Source organism: Heloderma suspectum, chromosome 3 (assembly GCF_057233095.1).
Source record: "Heloderma suspectum isolate Gila_16-S chromosome 3, 16-S_ref, whole genome shotgun sequence".
NCBI lineage: Eukaryota > Metazoa > Chordata > Lepidosauria > Squamata > Helodermatidae > Heloderma > Heloderma suspectum.
This window is the reverse complement of record NC_139460.1, coordinates 154,113,683-154,135,312: the sequence shown is the minus strand read 5'-3', so window position 1 is coordinate 154,135,312 and position 21,630 is coordinate 154,113,683. Positions and strand designations below refer to the sequence as shown.

The 21,630-nt window shown below is 41.2% G+C and overlaps 1 protein-coding gene across 2 annotated transcripts in view; it reads left to right on the top strand.

Moving 5' to 3' along the window:
* The window catches only part of ABCC4 (ATP binding cassette subfamily C member 4 (PEL blood group)), a 192,512-nt gene that overhangs the window by 56,518 nt on the left and 114,364 nt on the right, over nt 1–21,630 (top strand). Inside the window, exons 14-19 of one of the 2 annotated variants that reach the window (XM_084844744.1) lie at nt 2,006–2,102; nt 4,899–5,114; nt 5,246–5,386; nt 7,389–7,426; nt 11,223–11,323; nt 12,886–13,032. In XM_084844744.1, the coding sequence (XP_084700870.1) occupies nt 2,006–2,102; nt 4,899–5,114; nt 5,246–5,386; nt 7,389–7,426; nt 11,223–11,323; nt 12,886–13,032 (740 nt within the window). The remainder of the gene's footprint in view (nt 1–2,005; nt 2,103–4,898; nt 5,115–5,245; nt 5,387–7,388; nt 7,427–11,222; nt 11,324–12,885; nt 13,033–21,630) is intronic. The other variant, XM_084844745.1, reaches the window with a different exon arrangement.

Here is a 21,630-nt window from a genome sequence, read left to right as displayed (position 1 = left end):
CTTTAGAACATCTAGGACAGCCTTCCCCAACCTGGTGCCTTCCAGATGTGTTGGACTACAACATTGTGTTGGACCCATGCTGGCTGGAGGATGCTGGGATTTGTAATCTATCACATCTGGAAGGCACCAAGTTGGGGAAGGCTGATGTAGGAGTATAATCCCAGAACCTCTGGTCATGCATCCCCTATGCCTTTTACACTACACCATATACGTTTAGATGCAAGGGGGGGGGGGATTTTGTGAAATTAAGGGTTTTCTGTTTGGCTTTCTGTATACTGAGCAAGATCACTTGTTTGAGATAACCCACTGCAGAGTTTGGTTATTTTGGTTATATCCAAGTTATTTTGTTGGAATCCTAAATATTTAAAACTTGTTGTAACAATAAATATAATCTCTGTCTCTCACTGCAATTTATATTTTATTATATCATATTCATAATTCGACCTCTGAAGTAAAATTTTCTTATAGTTCCCCCTTTTTACATAGAACAGCAGGTTTTAATTCAGTGTGTGTGATAGATCATGAATTCAGTTTTAAGAGATTACTGTAAATTTAATATGTTTGTTTGTTTTAAATTCATGTTAAATCGGGTTTTTGAAGTGATAATTTACATGAAATTTGAATACAAAAAACCCTGAAATTGTCTAAGCCGCCTTGGGAGGGCTCTTCCCTGAAAGATGGCCTAGAAATATTTTAAACAATAAATGAATAAATAACCTCCCGTATTTAAGTGCAAGTAATTATATCTATAGCCGTTATTTTTTGTCCACCCTGCTGTGTACCACTACTCTACAACAAGATCAGGAAGGTATAACATCTGGCTGGCAGTCCTGCCTGCCTCTCATGCTGCCCTGCTGCCTGCTTCCTGGTCAAAAGCCACTCCAAGGCACGGGGACTGCACATGTACAATAGGGCACATCAGAGTGCCACAGTCGTTTATATGTTGGCCTCTCGTCAAGCCAAAAGCATATTCCATTATTAACCATCTCCTAGTATTATAGGAATATAGGCATAGATGCAACTTTATGTACACATGAGTAAGTTATTGTATGTGTGTGTTGTATATGTAAGTTTGTGTGTATGGTTTGTATTGTTCAAACCTGCAGAACTAGAGAGTGACGGACTGGGAGCCAGTGTAGTGTAGTGGTGAGAGTGACGGACTGGGAGCCGGGAGATCCGGGTTCTAGTCCCCACTTGGCCATGGAAGCTCACTGGGTGACTTTGGGCCAGTCACAGACTCTCAGCCCAACCTACCTCACAGGGTTGTTGTTGTGAGGATACAACGGTGAGGAGGAGGATAATGTAAGCCGCCTTGAGTTCCTTGCGAGAGGGAGAAAGGCGAGGTATAAATGCAATAAATAAATAAATAAACTTAAGCAAGGCCCAAATATGAATATGATAATCCCAGAACAGAGCCTCAGGTATTTGTCTCCAGGCTCATGCATTGCCCCAGGATAGCTTTGCAGGCAAGACAGGTGGCCAGGAGCCAGTAGGGACAAATTCAGGCCTACCTATTTATTCATTTTTGTAGTCTGAGGAATGGGAATGAGCTGACTATAAATGATCAGTGTGATGGCTAAAGCCTGTAGTGACGAGGTAGTTTCATCTGCACTGTGGAAATGATTTAACGCATGCTCTTTTTCCTGGTTAAACAATGTCAATAATTTGGGAGGTGTGCTTGCTCCCCCCTCTAATAGTTGCCTCCTCCACTCAACATCACAACAATGTCCATGAAATTTGGTAGAGTTAATGCTGTTCTTCTATCCAGGATTTGAGATGATTTGAATGGAAGTCTTTAAATCCTACCTCTTACTGTACTTTTTTATTGAATATCAAGAAACGTTTAACAAGAAACGTTAAACACTAAATCACAACAATATTCAATTAGTTTATATGTCATCGTGAAAGACACACTCCTTTGCCTCCCACTTCAAGATTTTTTAAAATAACATGCACTAATATTTTTAGAAAGTCAGAATTTCACTCCATTTCATTCCTTTTGCAGGTGTATCTGTCAGGCTTTGCAAAAGAAACTGTGTATTTTAGTGACACACCAGTTGCAATATCTGCGGGCTGCAAACCAGATCCTAATTTTAAAGGAGGTAGGTGGAGATAAAATTAACTCTGGCAACTTGGCAGTGGTTGGGTTATCTTTTTTTCCAAAAGTTTAAAGCTGAAGCGTTTTAAAGATAAAGGGGGAAATAGTTTGTTCAGCACTACTTTGGAAATACGGAGGAAGTTCAAGTATTACAGTTAACTTGCATACAACTTTTAATTGTAGTTTTAAAGAAAAATTGGGTCTTATTTCTTCAAGAAACTCAAAGAGATGTATAAAACAACAAGAGAGCCAATATAAAATTGGTATGAATAATAAAAAAAGTACAAATAATGTGTATCTGGCAATTACAGTAGAACTTAGGATTGCAGGATTTTAAACAATTGTTTTGTGGCTTTCACATAAAATGCATCTGAAAAGAAACAAGGAAAACAAGTTAAGTGGCAGTTTTCGAATCCTTTAATTCAGTCTTTTGGGGGCTTAAGTTAGCCCCATTAACTTCGGCTTTACCAAATCAGCTGGTTCAGATATTCCAATTACATACCTTGTAACGAGACAGTTGAGATTAGAAAGAGGAGGGGAGTACAATTTGCATGGGCCTGCACCCTAAACACATGGCTAAGGAAAAGCACTGAAAAACTGAGGGACTAGCAGTTGTAGTAAGGGTCTTGGAATATCCTTGCATAAACATTTCCAGTTTGAATTATCATAAAAATAGTCCACATGATGAGTAGACAAAAATATGGCAATCTTATATACACTTTCCTGCGAGTAAGTCCCACTGAACACAGTGGGGTTTACTTCTGAGTAAAAATGTATGGGATTGCTCTTTTAAGGCTGGAGTCTTATATACGCTTACGTGTAGTAAGTCTGATGGAACTCAGTAGTACTGATTTCTAAGAATATGTACATAGGATTACACTGTCTATGTCTGACTCTCTTTAGCCTCCTAAGGTTTGTGTCTCTGACACTAGGAAACAAGGAAGGCTTTAAACCTGACTTCCTGTTCACAAAGTCCATTTTTCATTCCTTTTTTTAAAAAGGACAGCCTATACTTGACCTCATTGTTATAAATAGGTTATTATATTCATTTCTCAATGTTATTTGAAAAAGGATGATGGTGAAGATACATTCTGTACTTGGAGGTTTGACAAAGAGGGTAGTGATCTTTTTAAAATCTCCTCCAGTGTGTCAGCTGCAGTGTACCATTAGAATTTGCCAACTGGCTTGTGCTGCTTGTCATGTGGGGCTGGAGGAAGAAGGCAGGAAATTAGCAGTAAGGCGACAGGACAGATGTTCTTGCTGCTGTCTTAATAATATTAACATTAGGAGTTAGTTCAGGTGTTATGATAAACCAGCCTTCCTCAACTGGTACCCTCCAGATGTTTTGGGCTACAATTCCCAAGATTCCTGACCATTACCCATAGTGGATGGGAGCTGAAGTCCAAAACATTTGGAGGGTACCAGGTTGGGGGAGACTGTGATAAACCATAGTTTATCATGGTGGGAATGAGCTGCAGCGAACTTCAGGTTTGCATGTTCCTGCCTTCCCTTCTCCTCCTCCCAGCATGGCTGAAAGGAGATTGGATGGATTTGCTTCCATTTTTGAAGAATTGCAGTTTAGTGCTGGATCTGAATCCTAAACTGTAGCTCATCTTAACTATGGTTTGTTGAAACAAGCCACCTTCATAACCCTTGGCATGAAGATGGCTTATTTCAAACAATCCACAGTTTGTTGGATTTGGATGAAATGACAAGCTTGTTCTTACAAGCTACAGTGAACTGACCCATTATCTAGATAACAGTTGTGAATGTATCAGAACAAACCCAAACAAATAATGAAATTGTGTTCTCTGCAAAGGACTCCAGTGTCTGTCTTAGGGTGCAATCCTATGGACTGCATCCTTGCTATGTGGAAGCCCCCAAAGTCAGAGGCTTCCAAGATTCCTGGGTACATTACCCATTACCTGAAGCCATCAGGGCGGGAGAAGTGGCAGAAGTGAACTTGCCCACCCCATCCTCTGATCTTTGATTATTTTTCTAGACAGACATTTCAGCCCATCTAGCTGAGGGCATTTTGTATGGGGAGGGAAGGAGACTGGAGGAGGCTCAGGATAAAGCATATCCTGACCTCTCCAGTCTCCTCCCCTCCCACCAGAACACTCCCTTTCCCCCCTCTCAGAGGTCAACTTGGGAGAGGTAGCTGGCGCGATTCTGTCCGTGCTGGCTGCGAGGGGGTGGTGGGTGGATCTTTGACTCCCCCTTCCAAGGTCTGAGTGCTGTCTCCATCCTTAGAGGGGGTAATGTGAACCATCCTGTGGTCCCTGGAACGCTTGCATAGTATTGCTTAGGTGAAAAAATTGCTGAGAGATAGTTATTGGTTTACATCTTTTTTGTCAAGTTTATGTTTGAGGTAAGTAATGGTTGGAGGTATTTTCACTAATGCCCGTGTTGTGATAATAATGATTCTAGAATGCTCGCAAGTAGAACACTCCATCCACCCAAGGGCAACCTCTGTCAGTGAAAGGTTTTTGATCCAGTGGAGGGCTCGTTCTGGTGGAGTTGGGAGAAGGTGACTTTTGCTGATTGGACATCCCGGTCCAACCTCCCCCAACCCTCCGGAGCAGATTTTGGAGGGCACATGGGGCTGCAGGGAAGAAAGGGCAATTGGCAGTAGTCTTCTCAGCCCACTTCCTCTGGCAGGGGAGAAGTCAAGATCCAAGGCAACGTAAAATGCCATGCACTGTAGAAATGAGTATGCGTGTCCAAAAGTTTTTATACTGAGATTGGCCATTTTACAGCTATTTTGCACATCATGTGATTGGCATATTTTTATTTCTAGGGTAAGGAGGTAGGGAAAGGTACTTACACAGACTTCCTGAGATCTGGAATAGATTTTGCTTCCCTGTTGAAAAAACCTGAAGATGATGATCAGTTACCTGTTCCAGGAACTCCTAGCCACCAGTTATCCAGGATCCGAACGTTTTCTCAGTCCTCTATGTGGTCGATGGAGTCTTCAGTTCAGTCGCAGAAAGATGGGGCTGCAGAACCTCCCTCTGTGCGTACATGGAATGTATCTGGAACTGTCTTTCTTTTTTTAAACCGTGATTCTTACGTGATGGGTTTTTTTCCCTGAAAATTGGTTCTAACTTAATTTTCTTATGCATTCTTGCATTCTATGCACTGCAGATGGAACCTGTCCTAACTGCGTTGCCAGAGGAGAGACGTTCAGAGGGGAAAATTGGATTTAGCATTTATAAGAAGTATTTTGCTGCTGGGGCAAATTATTTTGTAATTTTTATACTTTTCTTTCTCAGTGTTTTGGCACAGGTAAAGTATTTGGCATCACAAATGAAAATATTATTGATGATTTGTGCTTACAGCATTTCAGTGTATGTGACTTCCCACTGTGGTCTGTGGGAAGTCTATATGTCTGTGGGATGTGAAGTGGCATAATATTTTCAAATGTATTAGAGCTTTTTTTGCCTTTGAATTAAATGGCTCAGATTGCAAAACAGCCAGAAGCTTATTTACTCTGATTAATTTAAATGGGACTTAATTCGACTAAACTATATAGTCTTATTTGTTTGGATTGCATTTTACATCACTCTAGACAGTAAAGCACTCTGCCTTATCCCACCCCCAAATTTAGATTATTTTAGAAGAGTGTTCTCTCCATTAGTGGCAACTCTATCTTAGTAACAGGGGCAACTCAGAGAGGCTGTTAGTGTAAGATGGGGGTTCTGTGAGCACATGACTTGTCTGTTCAGAGAGATGGTACTTAACCTGTTCTGGCTGAGGTTGCACTCCTCCTAAAGTATTGGTTTTGTAGTCTGGAGGTACTTCTGTATATAGCTTTGTCATTGGAGGCCAAGGTAGCCTTTGTGGCAAGAGTGCTTTTCATCAGCTTAGGCTTGCGTGCCAGCTGTGGCCTCCCCTGGACAGAATAGCCTGGCCACAGTTATTCATGCTCTGGCAACATCTAGGATTGACTACTGTCATACATTGTACATGGAGCTGCCTTTGAAGAAACATCACTTATTTCAAAATCCAGCTGCCAGGCTATTGACTGAGACCCAGCAGTGGGAACATAGCTCTCACCTGTGTTGAAAGACCTTAACTGGCTTCTTTCAATCTGTTTCTGAGCAAATTTTGAAGTGCTTAGATTTCAAGCCTGATACGGCTTAGGACCCAGATACCCAAAGGAATGCCTGCCCCCAAATCAAATTGCCTGTATATTGAGGTCATCTTCAGAGAGACTCCTCCAGGTGCACCCCCATCTGAGGTTCAGCAGGTGCCAACCAGATGCCCCATTCATGAAATTTCCGCTCTGGAGAGGCTTGCCTGGTGCCAACATTATTATCCCTTAAGTGCCAGGTGCTCTCTTATTCTCCTAAACGTTAAAATGTATTTTATTTTTTATTTTAAACTTCACACTGTTTTATTTGTGTATTTTATCTTGTTATTGTGAGTTGTCCTGGATGCTGTGATGAAAGGCACTATAGAAATATAGTTAATATGTAAATAAATAATATTTGCATAAGGGTAGGTCCATACTGTACAGTAGTTCCCCAAATTTCAGTTAGCTGACAAACACATGATTCAGGGGTGTGTTCATTGGATATAGGTGTTACGGCCTGAATGTGGGCATCCAATCCATGTTCATGTTCTGTAGTGCAGTGTGTGAGCATGATCCCACTCTCTCATCATTTGTAGGAATTGATCAGAGCTTTGTTTGGCCTGACCCATAGATTGGTATTTCTGGCTTGATCGGGCTGCACGTCTTTATGTTAGTAATTTGTGGTCTTAAAAAAAAAAGGCTTTTGTAAATCTTCCCTGACAAATCACGTAGTGAATCTTATTGCCATGATGGGCAAGCGCTATTTAGAAGACTGGCATATTTATAGGATGGTGTAAGAGAGCCAGTACTACGGTGGCTTTCCCCAACCTGGTGCCTTCCAGCTGTCTTGGACTGCACCTCCCATAATTCCCGGACATCTGGAGGGCACCAGGTTGGGAAGGCTGCTGTACCGTATGATCTAGCTCAGTACAGATCAGTGGTGCTGTGCATTATTACTTTTCTCCTTTTTTTCCTCCTGTTTTTAATACTTTCAGAAAAAAATATTCATGCTTTTTTGGCACAATTTCTACACATTTACTTATTTATAATTTATTTATTTATTTTTCACATTTTATATACTACCTTTTGGCCATAAGAAAAGGCCCCCAAGACAGTTTACAATGATTGAAATATCTTTACAGTTGAAACCGGAGAGTGTTTTTAAAACAAGCTAAAATAAAACTGAAAAATCTTTGTTTAACTTTGTTCAAGGTTGCCTATGTGCTTCAGGATTGGTGGCTTTCTCACTGGTAGGTCACTATTTCTTTTTAAATGTTTTAACTGATCATTTTAAAAATGGGGCGTTCTTAGCCGAGATTGCAGAAATCTGCATTGCTGAGAGAGGTCCTTTTCAGATGGCAGAATAAAAGCATGTACAGGGGATTAAGGTGACATTTCTCTGCTAATTCATAGCATTTTTCTTTGAGTGACCGCAACTTTGAATTTTTTGAAGAATGCTTCTCGCTCCTTCCCTTCCCATGTCCCAAAAGCATTTACTTTGCAACATTTTTAAATTTTCTTTTAAGGAATGTATTGCATTAAAATGTCCAAGATGGTGTATTAAAAATGAAATATAAAACTATCTAAAAACATATAGCATAACAACATACAGGCACAGCAAAATGCCAAAAGCGGCATTCCTTTAAAAGCCCAGGAAACTAGAAATCAATAGTACGTATGGATGGGAGGTGCAGGCACCTATTGAATGGATCCTGTGATGTGATCTACTCAATCCATGCTTTTTCTATCCACCTACACTGTTTCATGACTTGATTAAAGATGTCTTCTGCCTTTTCATAGTACCTTTGGAGCACCCTTTGGGGTGCTTTGGACGTCAATGCCCATCTGCTCTAGCCAACATGACAGAGGTCAGGAATGCTTGGAGCTGTAGTCCAAAATATCGGGAGGGCACCAGGTTGGGGAAGCCTGCTTTACAGGCTCAGCACGCCTGCTGTACCAAGTGCAGTATAATACCAGCTACAAACCGTGGGGTGGGGCTTTCTCTTGGGCTGCTTGTAGAGGAGTGACCTGAGGCATTGCCACGGCTCATTCATTCGCACTTATAGGTGGGGGAAGTGGCACCTGGTCATCATATACTTGTAATCCTTCTGCGTTTTCCTAGTGCTGCTTCTCTCCTTTTTTCTTACCACAGAAAGCCTGGCTTTTTTGAGGATGAAAGAGTAACACAATCTCCACAGGTGGAGATGCCCTTAGCTCTGCTCCTCTGTCTTTGTAAAGGGATAGTTGTGACATGGGCAGTGACCTCTCATAGCTCAGTAGACATTCACTAAAACCCTTATGGTGGGCACCATTTCATCTCTTGTTGATTGTTTAAATTGAGCTTTTAAGTAGTGCTAAAATGCTTTTCCAGCTATATGTTTTTAAAATATTCAAATAATAGTGAAATTCAACTTAAACCAGAGGTGGGCTACCCATGGTTTCTTAAAGCATAACTGGGGAGGGGGTGGAGAGGTTTGGTGGTTTGCCAGCAAATTTTGGCAGCAAAGTTCTATGTAGGCTTAGAAGTGACAAATTTAGCTTGAAAAGAGCACTGATGTTTTAGTGGGTTTTTTTGCTGCTGCTGCTGCACTACCAAATCTCAGTGATGCAGGAAATTTGGTGGGTGGGGGAGCATCCAGGAGTAGGAGAAGTGGCCCCTGGGCCCCTTCCATCTTAAACTGTTACAGCAGTTTACCCCTATAATGTTACCATGCAATATATTTCTTTTAGAAATAAAAAACATGTTTCCATTCACTGCACTTTTAGGAAGTTGGTTAATGGCAGCTGTCAGAAGAATATTTTTTAAATTATTTTTTAATTAGCATTATAGCATTGTAGTGGTATACCCCAACAATGCTACTTTAAAGTAAAAGTATTGTAAAATAATAGGAATATGGCACTTTGCTAATTTTTAGAGAAATCATTAAAAAAAAAAACCATTCTGGTCATTACTGTTAAACATCTTGCTAAAAGGGAGGTGACTGAAAAGGGTGTCCATCCCATCTTTTAAAAATATGTATTGCATTGTAGGAGTGTAGCACTATGTTGTTGTTGTTCAGTTGTTAAGTTGTGTCCGACTCTTCGTGACCCCATGGACCATAGCACGCCAGGCCTTCCTGTCCTGCTCTCTCATGCCTGTCTTTGCACAAAACGTTCCCTTGAGATCTCCGATTTTCTTGAAGAGATCTCTAGTCTTTCCCATTCTTTTATTTTCCTTGATTTCTTTGCATTGTTCATTTAAGAAGGCCTTCTTGTCTCTCCTTGCTGTTCTCTGGAACTCTGCATTCAGTTGGATATATCTTCCCCTTTCTCCCTTGCTTTTTGCTTCCCTTCTTTCCTCAGCTACTTGTAAAGCCTCCTCAGACAGCCACTTCGCTTTCTTGCATTTCTTTTTCTTTGGGATGGATTGAGTTGCTGTCTCCTGAACAATGTTACGGACCTCCGCCCATAGTTCCTCAGGCACTCTGTCTATCAGGTCTAATCCCTTAAATCTATTCATCACCTCCACTGTATATTCATCAGGGATATGATTTAGGTCATACCTGAATGGTTTAGTGATTTTCCCTACGTTCTTCAATTTAAGCTGAAATTTTGCAAGAAGCAGCTCATGATCTGAGCCACAGTCAGCTCCAGGTCTTGTTTTTACTGACTGTATAGAGCTTCTCCATCTTTGGCTGCAAAGGACATAATCAATCTGATTTCGATATTGACCATCTGGTGATGTCCATGTGTAGAGTCGCCTCTTGTGCTGTTGGAAAAGAGTGTTTGCTATGATCAGCGTGTTCTCTTGGCAAAACTCTATTAGCCTTTGTCCTGTTTCATTTTGTATACCAAGGCCATGCTTGCCTGTTATTCTGGTGATTTCTTGACTTCCTACTTTAGCATTCCAATCCCCTATGATGAAGAGGACATCTTTTTTTGGTGTTAGTTCTAGAGGGTGTTGTAGGTCTTCATAGAACCGATCAACCTCAGCTTCGTTAGCCTCAGTGGTTGGGGCATAGACTTGAATTACTGTGATGTTGAATGGTTTGCCTTGGATTCGTACTGAGATCATTCTATCATTTTTAAGATTGTACCCCAGTACTGCTTTTCCCACCCTTTTGTTGACTATGAGTGCTACTCCATTTCTTCTAAGGGATTCTTGCCCACAGTAGTAGATATGATGGTCACCTGAATTAAATTCGCCCATGCTTGTCCATTTTAGTTCGCTGATTCCCAAGATGTCGATGTTCAATGTTGCCATCTCATGTTTGACCACCTCCAGCTTACCTTGATTCATTGATCTGACATTCCAGGTTCCTAAACAATATTGTTCTTTACAGCATCGGATTTTCTTTTCACCACCAGACACATCCACAGCTGAGTGTCCTTTCGACTTTGGCCCAGCCGCTGCACTCTTTCTGGCGCTACTTGGAAATTCCCTCCGCTCTTCCCCAGTAGTATAGTGGACACCTTCCGACCTGAGGGGCTCATCTTCCGGCATCATCTCTTTTAGCCTTGTGATACGTTCCATGGGGTTTTCTTGGCAAAAATACTGGAGTGGGTTGCCATTTCCTTCTCTAGTGGACCACATTTTGTCAGAACTCTCTGCCATGACCTGTCCATCTTGGGTGGCCCTGCACGGCATAGTTTATGGCTTCACTGAATTACGCAAGCCCCTTCGCCACAACAAGGCAGTGATCCATGAAGGGGAGCACTATATAACTTACATTTAAGTGGTATTTCACTGCTATTTTAACATTTTAAAAAACGTGTCTGGAAAAGTGTTTTAGTGCTATTGGCCATGTTGGCTGTGAGTTATGGGAGTTGCAATCCAACACATCTGGAGGGGGCCAGATTGGAGAAGGCTATGCTAGAGACAAACACTGAGTGATGACAGTTGCTTTCATGGTTGGGTAGTGGGTTTTACAGAAGCATCTTGTTGGCACTGCTGGATACAGGATGCTGCACTAGATGGACCCATGGCTCAATCTAGCAAGTGTTCTCTTGTGTACTGAAAAGCATATTTGAATTCTTTCCTTTCTATTCTTTGTGATATTTATACAGGGCAAGTGAACAAGTAAAGCTCAACGTTACTACAGAGGGAAATAGTGAGAAAATTCAGACAAAAACTCTTGATCTTGACTGGTATTTAGGAATGTATGCAGGTACAAAGCTTTAAAATGTTAGAAGTTTGCAAGATAATCGCTAAATAGCAATTGGCCCCAAAGGTTTCTTTTCTTACAATGATTTAGTTTTGTTCATTGCAGATTACCAAGGCTCTACCTTCTCTCCTGACTAGACTAATTAGATGTAACTTTAAAAAAAAATTACAGGAAGGGAGAGGTTTAATTTGTTTGCTGGATTTTGGAAGTCAAATCAGAAACTGAGTATTCAAGAAGTCATTCACCATAAGTATGTGGCTATTGTCTCTCCAAATGGATTGTTCCAGCTAAGTCTTCAGTTTTTAATATGGATGAGCAAGGGGATTAGAAATCGATCCTCATTTTGCTGCACTCAGGTTTCTTTCTCTTTTTATATAAAAAGACCACCCCTTAACATTAAAAATTTTAATTTTATTTAAATTATGGGTTTATTTCGTTCTTGAGTATAGCAAATTAACAAATTGAAAAGCAAGAACCTGAGTTGCATGGTATACAAAGCATATTGGTTGTCTCAAGAACTATTTTAATGGATTAGAAGAGCAGTAGGGAAAAATCATGTGCATGAAAACAGGCTGGAACAGACAAGAGGTTCCTGATCTCGTAACCATTGTTAAGAGATTGGAGTGGGTCTCGGGAATCGAATATTCCCTTCCCCTCTCATATGCAATTTTTCTCCTTCTCCTGCTGGCCTTAACTGCAGGAAACATTCTGTCAGCACTGATGTCAATTCAAATCCACCTAATTAGTAAAATCCATCGAATTAGCAACATTTTATGTGTCTTTCTAAGGCTTATAGTTAAGGCTTGAAATAGTATTCCCATGTTTTAAATACACATTAAATTATCTAGATCAGTGGTTTTCAAACTTTGTGGCTTCAGGGGATCCTTTCCATTTGTATGCCAAGGAACCTGTGTGCATTGTAGAAGATTTGGGGGGCTGTTCCAAGGTATGTAGTCAGTTGACATGGAGTCCAAGCTAAATCTGATGAAGGAGGTCTGTGAATGCACCTCTATCTCTCCTTAAAATTCTTGCAAGTAGCAGGGGCAAAATAGTAGATTTGTGATGGGGGTGCGGTGAAGACTTCCATTGGTGCAGAGGAGAGCTTTAAGAAACATCTTCCCTTCATGGCCCTAAGCCAGATCCGAGGCAGCAGGGCAGAGCTGCTGCTGCTGCTGTTTGCCAATTTTTTAAAAAAGGCTGAGATGCGTTCATACACCTCCATTACACATCTACTTTTGTGAGTGTGCATCTTACACACCTAGCACTTCCTATGCAGCTGTACTTCATAGTGATGAGCAGTCGTGGGCAATTCATCATTCTGGAAAGTTTTTCCGCCATTACAGATTTTCTTATTGAGAAATCCCTTATAAGCAATTTGAAAACCACTGTTCTAGATGACTTGTTTGTCTCCCAGTTTGGACAAACGATACTATAATTTTGCATTCTGTAAGTGTGTAATCACTCTTTCTGTGATGCATGTTTTTAATCCAAAATGGATACAGCTATTCTTTGAAATCCCTGTTGAAGTCAGTAGATTACATTTCATGATATTTCATTTATTTCAGGTTTAACTGTGGCTACAATACTGTTCAGCGTACTGAGGAGTCTACTTATGTTTCACATTTTGGTTAATGCTGCTCAGAATTTACACAACAATATGTTTCAGTCAATTTTGAAAGCTCCAGTGTTTTTTTTTGACACAAACCCTATTGGTAAGTTGTAATCGTACAATAGCAGCAGATGTGATACATATACATTAAATGATAAAAATATGACTTTTTTCGTCTTACAACTTTTTATCTCTTTAAAAAGTGTGGTTCCTGCAGAATGTCACAATGGTTGGAGCCTTTTTAATGCAGCTCACTTGTGATTCCTGAAAAATCTTGCACTGAATAAATTCATGGCTGATGTTGGTCCTGTACATCTAGACAAAATCCAGTGTGCCAGTACTGCACTTGTTGTGCTAATGATGATCTGATTTATTGACAGGAATCTGAATGTTAGTAGATTTAATGAGAATGTTTCTTCCTGGCTTAAATGGATCCAAAACTGTCAAGATAGAATTAAGTTCAACATGGTTTTAAAAAGTATTGAAGGCTGCAGTCTTATACCTGCTTTCCTGGGAGCAAGCTCCATTGAATTCAGTGGGGTCTGTTTCTGAGTAGACATGTGTAGGATTGCACTGGAAATAACAAGTATATTCACACTAAGAAGAGGTTCCAGCAAATCCCTTAGCAGCACTGGATGGGAGTTATATAAATAGCCCCTTCAATTTACCTTGTTGCATCAGTAAAGGGAGTCTGGGCTTATTAGAAAATATTCCTCACTATTTAACTGTCCATCTTTGCAAATGTGCATAGCAAGGGTTATATCCAACATTAGTCTAATTTAAGTCCCATTAATTTCAGTAGGTCTACTCTAAGTAGGACCAAAATTGGACACAACTTTAGATGAACATTGTTCAAACTTGCAAAATAAATGTTTTCTTGTTTACAAATTATAATAGGGATGATTATCCAAAGTGTCTGCCTTTGGTTTCACACTGGCAAAATGGCATCAAATTTACCTCGATATGAATGGAACAGATCGTTATCTGGAGAATTGAACTCATGTTTTGTAAATTTTACAAATTATGAATTTGTAACGTTACAATATTGCACTTTGTTTTATTTTTATCTATGTGTCCTGTATTATTTTGTTATTTTGCTATAGCCAGACAAGTACACTTGGATTGAACTGATTATGAGTTACCAACAATAGTAATGTGACAGAGTTCTGAGAAACTAAGCAACTGTGGAGGATCCATTTTGACAGAGTTAATCTGAAATGGAGGACAAAATATACCAGCCTTCCCCAACCTGGTGCCCTCCAGATGTTTTGGACAACAACCCCCAGCAGCCCCAGCCAACATAGCAAATGGTCAGGAATTCTGGGAGTTGTAGTCCAGAATACCTGGGGGGCACCAGGAATGCTGTGTGCAAAATGCATCTTTTTTATCTGCTCTAGATGTGCTCTAGTTATGCTGTGGAAGTGAGAAAAATGTGTAAAAAACAGATTAGAATGATGAAAATCATTCTAATCTGACTAATCAATCAACATAATTGGTATACTGAATCGATTTAAGGGATGACTCAATCCCCCACCAGATCCCCTCCTGCCCCCTGCCAATCCTGTGCCTGCTGGTCTTTTGTAGGAAACAGAGAAAGGATGCCACGTATGTTGTTCTAGTATGTTCTTGTAAGGATGGAGAGGAAACCTAGGTTGCTTTTTTCTTGGTAGATAGTATTTTTCTGGAGCAGGATTTCAGACATATACAGTCAGGGCCAGAAATATTGGAACAAGGATAACTGTTCTGGCAGTTGGCCTCTGTATACCACCACACTGAAGTTGAAAGGAAACACACCCAGATGGGAGCGAAGTCAGGACTGTCAGCTGTAATTCAAGGGGTGTGACAAAAGTGGGACACTAACCATTCAGGAAGGACAGCCAGTGGCATACACACACACCCATCGTTGGTGGCTCATAAGTAATGGGACGAATGGCTGACAAGCAGCTGCATGGCCAGGTGTGGCCTATTTCCTGGGTACCCCATGACCAATCAAGCAGATAAAAGGCCTGGAGGTGGTTCTGAGTGTTACATTGGCATTTGGTAGCTGTTCACTGGAACTCCCAACATGAGGTCCAAAGAGGTGTCCATACGAGTGAAGGAGGCCATCATTAGGCTGAGGAAACAACATAAACCCATCAGAGAGATAGCAAAAACATTGGCAGTGGCCAATGCAACAGTTTGGAACATCCTGAAAAAGAAGGAATTAACTGGCAAGCTCAGCAACAAGCAAAAGGCCTGGAAGACCACGGAAGACAACTAAAGTGGATGACTGCAGAATTCTGCTCAGGGTGAAGAGGAACCCTTTCATAACGTCTAGCCAGGTCAAGAATACTCTTGCGGAGGTAGGCATGTCATTGTCAACATCTACAGTCAAGAGACGGCTTTATGAATGTAAATAAAGGTACAACAAGGTGCAAACCACTGGTAACGCTCAAGAACAGACAGGCCAGATTAGCCTTTGCCAGCAAACACCTAAAGAAGCCTGCCCAGTTCTGGAATAAGATTCTTTGGCCTGATGAAACCAAGATTAACTTGTACCAGAATGATAGGAAGAGAAAAGTATGGAGAAGGAAAGGAACAGCTTATGATCCCAAGCATACCACATCATCTGTCAAACATGGTGGAGGCAGTGTTATGGCCTGGGCATGTATGGCTGCCAATGGAACCGGGTCACTGGTGTTTCTTGATGACCTGACTGCTGATAAAAGCAGCGGGATGAATTCTGAAGTATATAGGGCTATACTTTCTCCTCAGATTCAGCCGAATGCTGCCAAACTGATAGGACGCTGCTTCATATTGCAGATGGATCATGACCCAAAACATACAGCAAAAGCTGCCCAAGAGTTTCTCAAGGCAAAGAAGTGGGATGTTCTTCACTGGCCAAGTCAGTCACCTGATCTCAACCCAATAGAGCATGCTTTTCACTTACTGAAGACAAGACTGAAGGCAGAAAGACCCACAAACAAGCAGCAGCTGAAGGCAGCTGCAGTAAAGGCCTGGCAAAGCATCTCTAGGGAGGAAAGTCAGCATTTGGTCATGTCCATGGGTTCCAGACTTCAGGCAGTCATTGACTGCAAAGGATTTTCATCCAGGTATTAAAGGCGATCCTTAAGTTTGAAATGATGTTGGTTTGTTCCATTACTTATGAGCCACCAACGATGGGTGTGTGTGCATGCCACTGGCTGTCCTTCCTGAATGGTTAGTGCCCCACTTTTGTCACACCGCTTGCATTATAGCTGAAAGTCCTGACTTCACTCCTATCTGGGTGCGTTTCCTTTCAACTTCAATGTGGTGGTGTACAGAGGCCAACTGCCAAAACAGTTATACTTGTTCCAATATTTCTGGCCCTGACTGTATACACACACATATATTCTCAGGTACAGTCTGCAGATGCATGTCTTCTCTTAGGGCACTGGACCTTTATTATATATATGCGGGAGTCCGGGTTGTACTTGCATCACAAACTATATTTAGCTGGGGAAACTGGCAAATGTGGTGTTTGGGGGATGCAGGTTTTGTGGTTCATGTCTTTTGGGAAAACAGGTAGGGGAACAGAATAGCTATTCTTGAGCTAGTCGGGACATCACCAAATAGGGAGTCAAGACCTATTCTAAATGTGTTCTTTAAAAAAATTACAATATCATATTGAACATGGGTGGTGAAATCCATTTTGCTTACTTGTTTGAAAATGTTATCAGCTGCCCAAAGAGATGCATGCCGAAATGAAGAAGTCATTGAATTAAATGCAATACTGTCTCATCCACACATACCCAAGCAGTTTGCAGCATCGGAGCACAAGAGTAAAAATTCAGCTTATTTCCCAAAGACTAACATGCTTATAAATGAAGATTAAAGTGAGCATGGGCATATTTGTTGCACACACTGGGCCTTTTTGCCTTACGCAGGTATATACTTAGCCATGATTTGTTTTCCTTAAACCATGGTTAAGTGTTCATTCTGGTTAAGGATTGGCTGCAAACCAAGGCTGTATTTCCATGATAATGGAAGGAGAACGCTGGAGTCACTTACCCGCATTTTTCTAGGGGCTGGTTTTGGTCTGGGCAAGGCTCCATGAGCGTGTGCATGGCAGCATTCTAAGTCTCTTAACGTAACATACTTCCTGTGGGGGGCTTGCAGTGAACGTCATCTGACTGGCAGGGGATGCTCAACCAATAAGAGAAGCTCCCCCTCAGGCTCCCCCCTTTCTCTGTAACGAAGGTGTGAATTAGTTACTTCGCTTGCGCACAAAGCCTCATAACCAGCCCCCTTTCTAATCCAAAGGGGGTGGATGAGAAAGGGAAGAGAGATAACTGGATCTTCTTTCCACTTGAATTACCACCACCGATTCTGAATTGCATCCATATCTACTGAGTGGGATGAAAAAAGTAGGGGGTGATGGGTCTTTTCTTTTAAAAAAAGGAATTGCATGTCCTGCAGCAGAGCTGCCTGTGTACTACATACACGGAAAGCGAGAGGCAGGCAGAGAGAGGGGAAGATTTGGGAGCCGCCAAGCTCTGAACTCCAGAAAAGCCCAGCATTTGCCCTCTGCCATTGCTGCTGCTGGCAACTTGGGATAGAGGCAACCAGCCCTGTCTTCCCCAGAGAACCTCAGTATATCACTCATGCTCCTGCCGTCACTGGACCATGGATCTTGCTGTGCTTCATCCCAGTCTGTGTTTCTCTCTCTTCCCGCTCCCCCCCCCAGGCAAAACAGAAAACAAGCCCTCATGCGTGCTAAATGAGGTTTAAAAGCCTGTGTGTGTGTGTGTGTGTTTTAAACTAGCTGAGATCTCTGTTGTCCTTCCCCACCCCCACCCCTTCCTTCAAATGCTGAAAAGGGGGCAGATCTGGGGTTGGGTAGTGTTGCCGATGGTGCACTGGGTAGCTGTCATGGAGGGGCGAATTAGTTACTACTTATGTGCGCATTTTGGGTCAAGCCTCACTAAGCACAATGGGTGTTACTTCTGAGAAGACACTACTTGGTTTGTTGTTGGAAACACAGGGGCAGGACATGGGAAACACCCCTTGACTGGGGTCACAGTGAAAGATACACCCTTGGGCAAGGCTAGTATACACAGGGGCACACAGCAACTATACCAGGGAGAACCTGACTTAAGGAAAAGGATCGGACTTTTAGCAGTCTTAGGAAATCTGGTTTTTCCCTGATAAGCTCCGGGGTGGCTGCTGGATGGTCATGATGTCATCTATCCCTAATGACCTCAACATGCAGCCAGCTCGGAGTAAGTCACTGGTGGAAACATCCTCCAGGATATGAAACCATAGTTTGAAGTAGGTTTGCAAAGCATGGTTTGTATGAACCTCTGTGGCTATTTGCCTGGCCCTCTGGTGAGGCAGGGTATTCAGCCATAAGCAGATTGCTTTGCAGTGCGAGGTCTCTCATGTTATGGTAAGCTATGCAGTGGGCAGAATTTTCTGCCTGCTTCAAAGCTCAGTATGACATGAGACCTCTCCATGCAGAAGAGGGGATGGGGAGCAGTTCTCTGTTGCACTGAACTTCGGAGCAGGATGAAGCCATATGCCTTCCTCTGCCAGCTCTGAAGCCCAGCACAATGTAAGGAAGAAAGGGAAGAGTTAGTTGTGACTGCAAATTATGGATCCTTAACAAGCCAAGCCAAAATTCTTGGCATCAACCTTGGCTATGAACCATCTTTTACTCACTGCAGACCTAAGGCAGTTCCTCTACTTCTCAGGCCCGTCTGGTTAGGGCAAACAGATCTTGCTGGTGTCTCGCTAGAGTCTAGGGTCTAGACATATCCTCCAGAGGCAAAGCTTGAGTTTGCAAGCTAAACCAAAGTTTCACTGTATGTTGGGATCTTTAATTAAAAGCATTTGATACTGCCCTTTATCATACCAAATTTCATGGTGGTGTACAACATAAAACAAATACAAAAAAAAAAAAGGAAAAACAGCAGGAAAAAAACATTTTGACTAAAACTTGCTTGATTAAATCAGTAAAATCTGTTAAAATGACTGGCTACATAAAAATGTTTTTTCCTAGTGCCTTAATGATAGCAGTGTTGGTGCTAGGCAAACCACACTGAGGGAGGCATTCCAGAACTGAAGCATTGCTGCCATGGCTACGGCAGCAAACTATAGTTGGGCATTATGTCTGCACCAGTCCAAGCATGCTGCTGACACCTTGGCAAACTCTTAATAAGATTTCCATGCTCTATTAGTTGGTCCAGTCAGAAATACGTATATATTTGCCGCATTAGTGTAAGATTATGGTCATTGTAAGAGATGTTTTGTGTTCTGTTCACTTGAATCAATAAATAATGCTTCCAGGATTTTTTTTTAGCTTTCTGTAAGTTTAGCACAAGAGGGCAGCATGATCTATTTTATCCGATCCTTGCTTTACAACTAATTCATTGCTGTGGGGGTGGGGGGAGGCAAAGATTTCTCTTGACTATTTTTAGTGTCATGTTTTGAGGACTGGAAGTAGCAATTCTTCAGGTGATATATTGGGCCGCTGAGAATGTGGTTTTATTGCATTCATCACATACAAGTAAAATGTTCTCTTGGCATATTCTTAGCCTAAGCTGTCTGCCTGTCAGCCAAGGAACCTGTGTTGCGGCACTTTATATTTTCTGATTATTGATCAGTGAAGGTAAAAAAAGTAGGCTGTAATTCTGTGCCTGTTGAGAGTAATACCCATTAAACCTGTGGGACTTGTTTTCAAGTCAACATTTGTAAGACCAGACTGTGAGTGTTAGCTTTTATCTTGTTTGTGTGTCTGTTTGATTTGGGCTGAGAGTAGAAACTGAGGCTTTGGGATTGTTGCTGTCTGCATAGTTTGGGTTTGTGCTATGTTTCCTATGGTGGGAGTTTATAGGCCAGATGCTGGCCAGGGTGTTGTGGGTCTAGTGACATCTAATAGTCCATGTGGAGTACAGTGTGTTGCTGTCTCTGGATCCAGAAAAGGCAAGCTGCGTGAAATTGCAGCACTGTAAGCACAGAAAAGCTGTGTATCATTTTTCTCTTGATTTGGACAAGAACTTGGGCTAAGCACTGAATAGGAATGTAGGTGGGCATAACTCAGGTACAATTTCTGAGGTTTGACCTCTGTTATTTTGAATGGAAGGATCTCTGGTAGTAAGAGAAGGATCTCAGCAAAGACCTCTGTCTGGGACAGTGGAGAGCCACTACCACTTACGGTAGAATTAGTCAGTTAGTACTGGGTTAGATAGATCTGATCTGGTATATGTCAACTTCATAGGTTCACTCAACACCCACAGGAGAGACAAGTATATGCACAGGGTTTTAAAACACTGAATTATTATTGCTTTAAAATGAATTGGTGACTCTTCTGATTTGACAAAATATAATTCTATTGTGTGTTTTGTGTTTTTCTGTTGATTAAACCATAAAGCCCTAATCCGTCAGGATGTTGTTTTCCTGTGCAAGTCTCACTAAAATAAATTTATTTCAGTGGGGCTTGTGCAGGAGATCTTGGATTGTTCCAGAAATGCCTAAAAGTCAATGTATGTAAAGAAATAAGGCCCAGAGGATAGTTCTCTCAACAACTGTCATGTATTGAATGCGTGTGATATTTTGGCATGTCGAAAAGTAATACAGTGATAGCAGGGTGGTGTTAAATTACAATTCACTTAGCTGAATGGCAAGACTGCTCTTGGTAATGTTCATTAATCTGTGCTTGTTCACACAAGCGATTCTGCTCTACTGGTAGCGTGTTTAAACAAGAAATACTGGTCTGAAGGACAGTAATTTTTATTTTATTAATTTTTATAGATGGTAGCATTTTTGACAGATCATACAGGCTACTTAAAAGGAACCAAGGCTTCATGTAAAAATATTTAATTGGTGCAGTAATTTGTTGTCGGTATAAGCACTTGGACGCAATGTCAGAAGATCAGTATGTCTTTCCAGGGTGAATTACCTAGCTGGTCATTTTTGGAAACTAGATAGATTTAAGTATCTTAAGCTTGTGAACAAGATGAGTGTAAAATGGTACAAATGAACATATTGGAGGTATGACAACTTGCATCTCTCACTGAACTCATTTTAGATCTAAGTACTCGTAGCTTAGGTTTTGTTTTTCTACATGCTAGTCTGAGTTGTATAGTTTTAGGAAAAAATTGGTTATTATCTAAAATAATAAAAAAGCTAATTTCCTCCCCCCCCCCCGCCACTAATTAAAAAAAAGAGAGCCCAACAGCAGCAATAGCTGAGAAGATAGAGAACACAATAGAGTTGCATCAGTCATAAAGATCCTGAACGACAACATAACACTCTAAATATTGTTTTTGGGTGTTTGCATGGAACAGTTAGTAGGCTGAAGTAAGAGGTGTGGCAATTAAACCTGTTTGGCTGCCACATGTTTAAAGGGAAAAGAACACCGTAAATGTTTTTTCATATAACAATGGTTCTGTGTACTTTAAGCCTTATCAGGGTGTGATATTGAATTATTTTTATGGGAGTTGCTCTTTTACAGCTATTAGTATCATAATAGCTTTTGTTACAAGTTTAAATAGCCTTACTTACACATTCACCTATTTGATTATAACTCTTGAGATTCTGTTAGCAACCTTTATAAAGCTGTAGGAGTAGGCTAAGATCAGTAAATATTACACCAAAGGTTTGTGTACATTTATTATCTATTAGCATAGTCAAATTCATCTTTAGTCCCTAACACCAAAAATGCGTCTGATTGAGGGGTGGA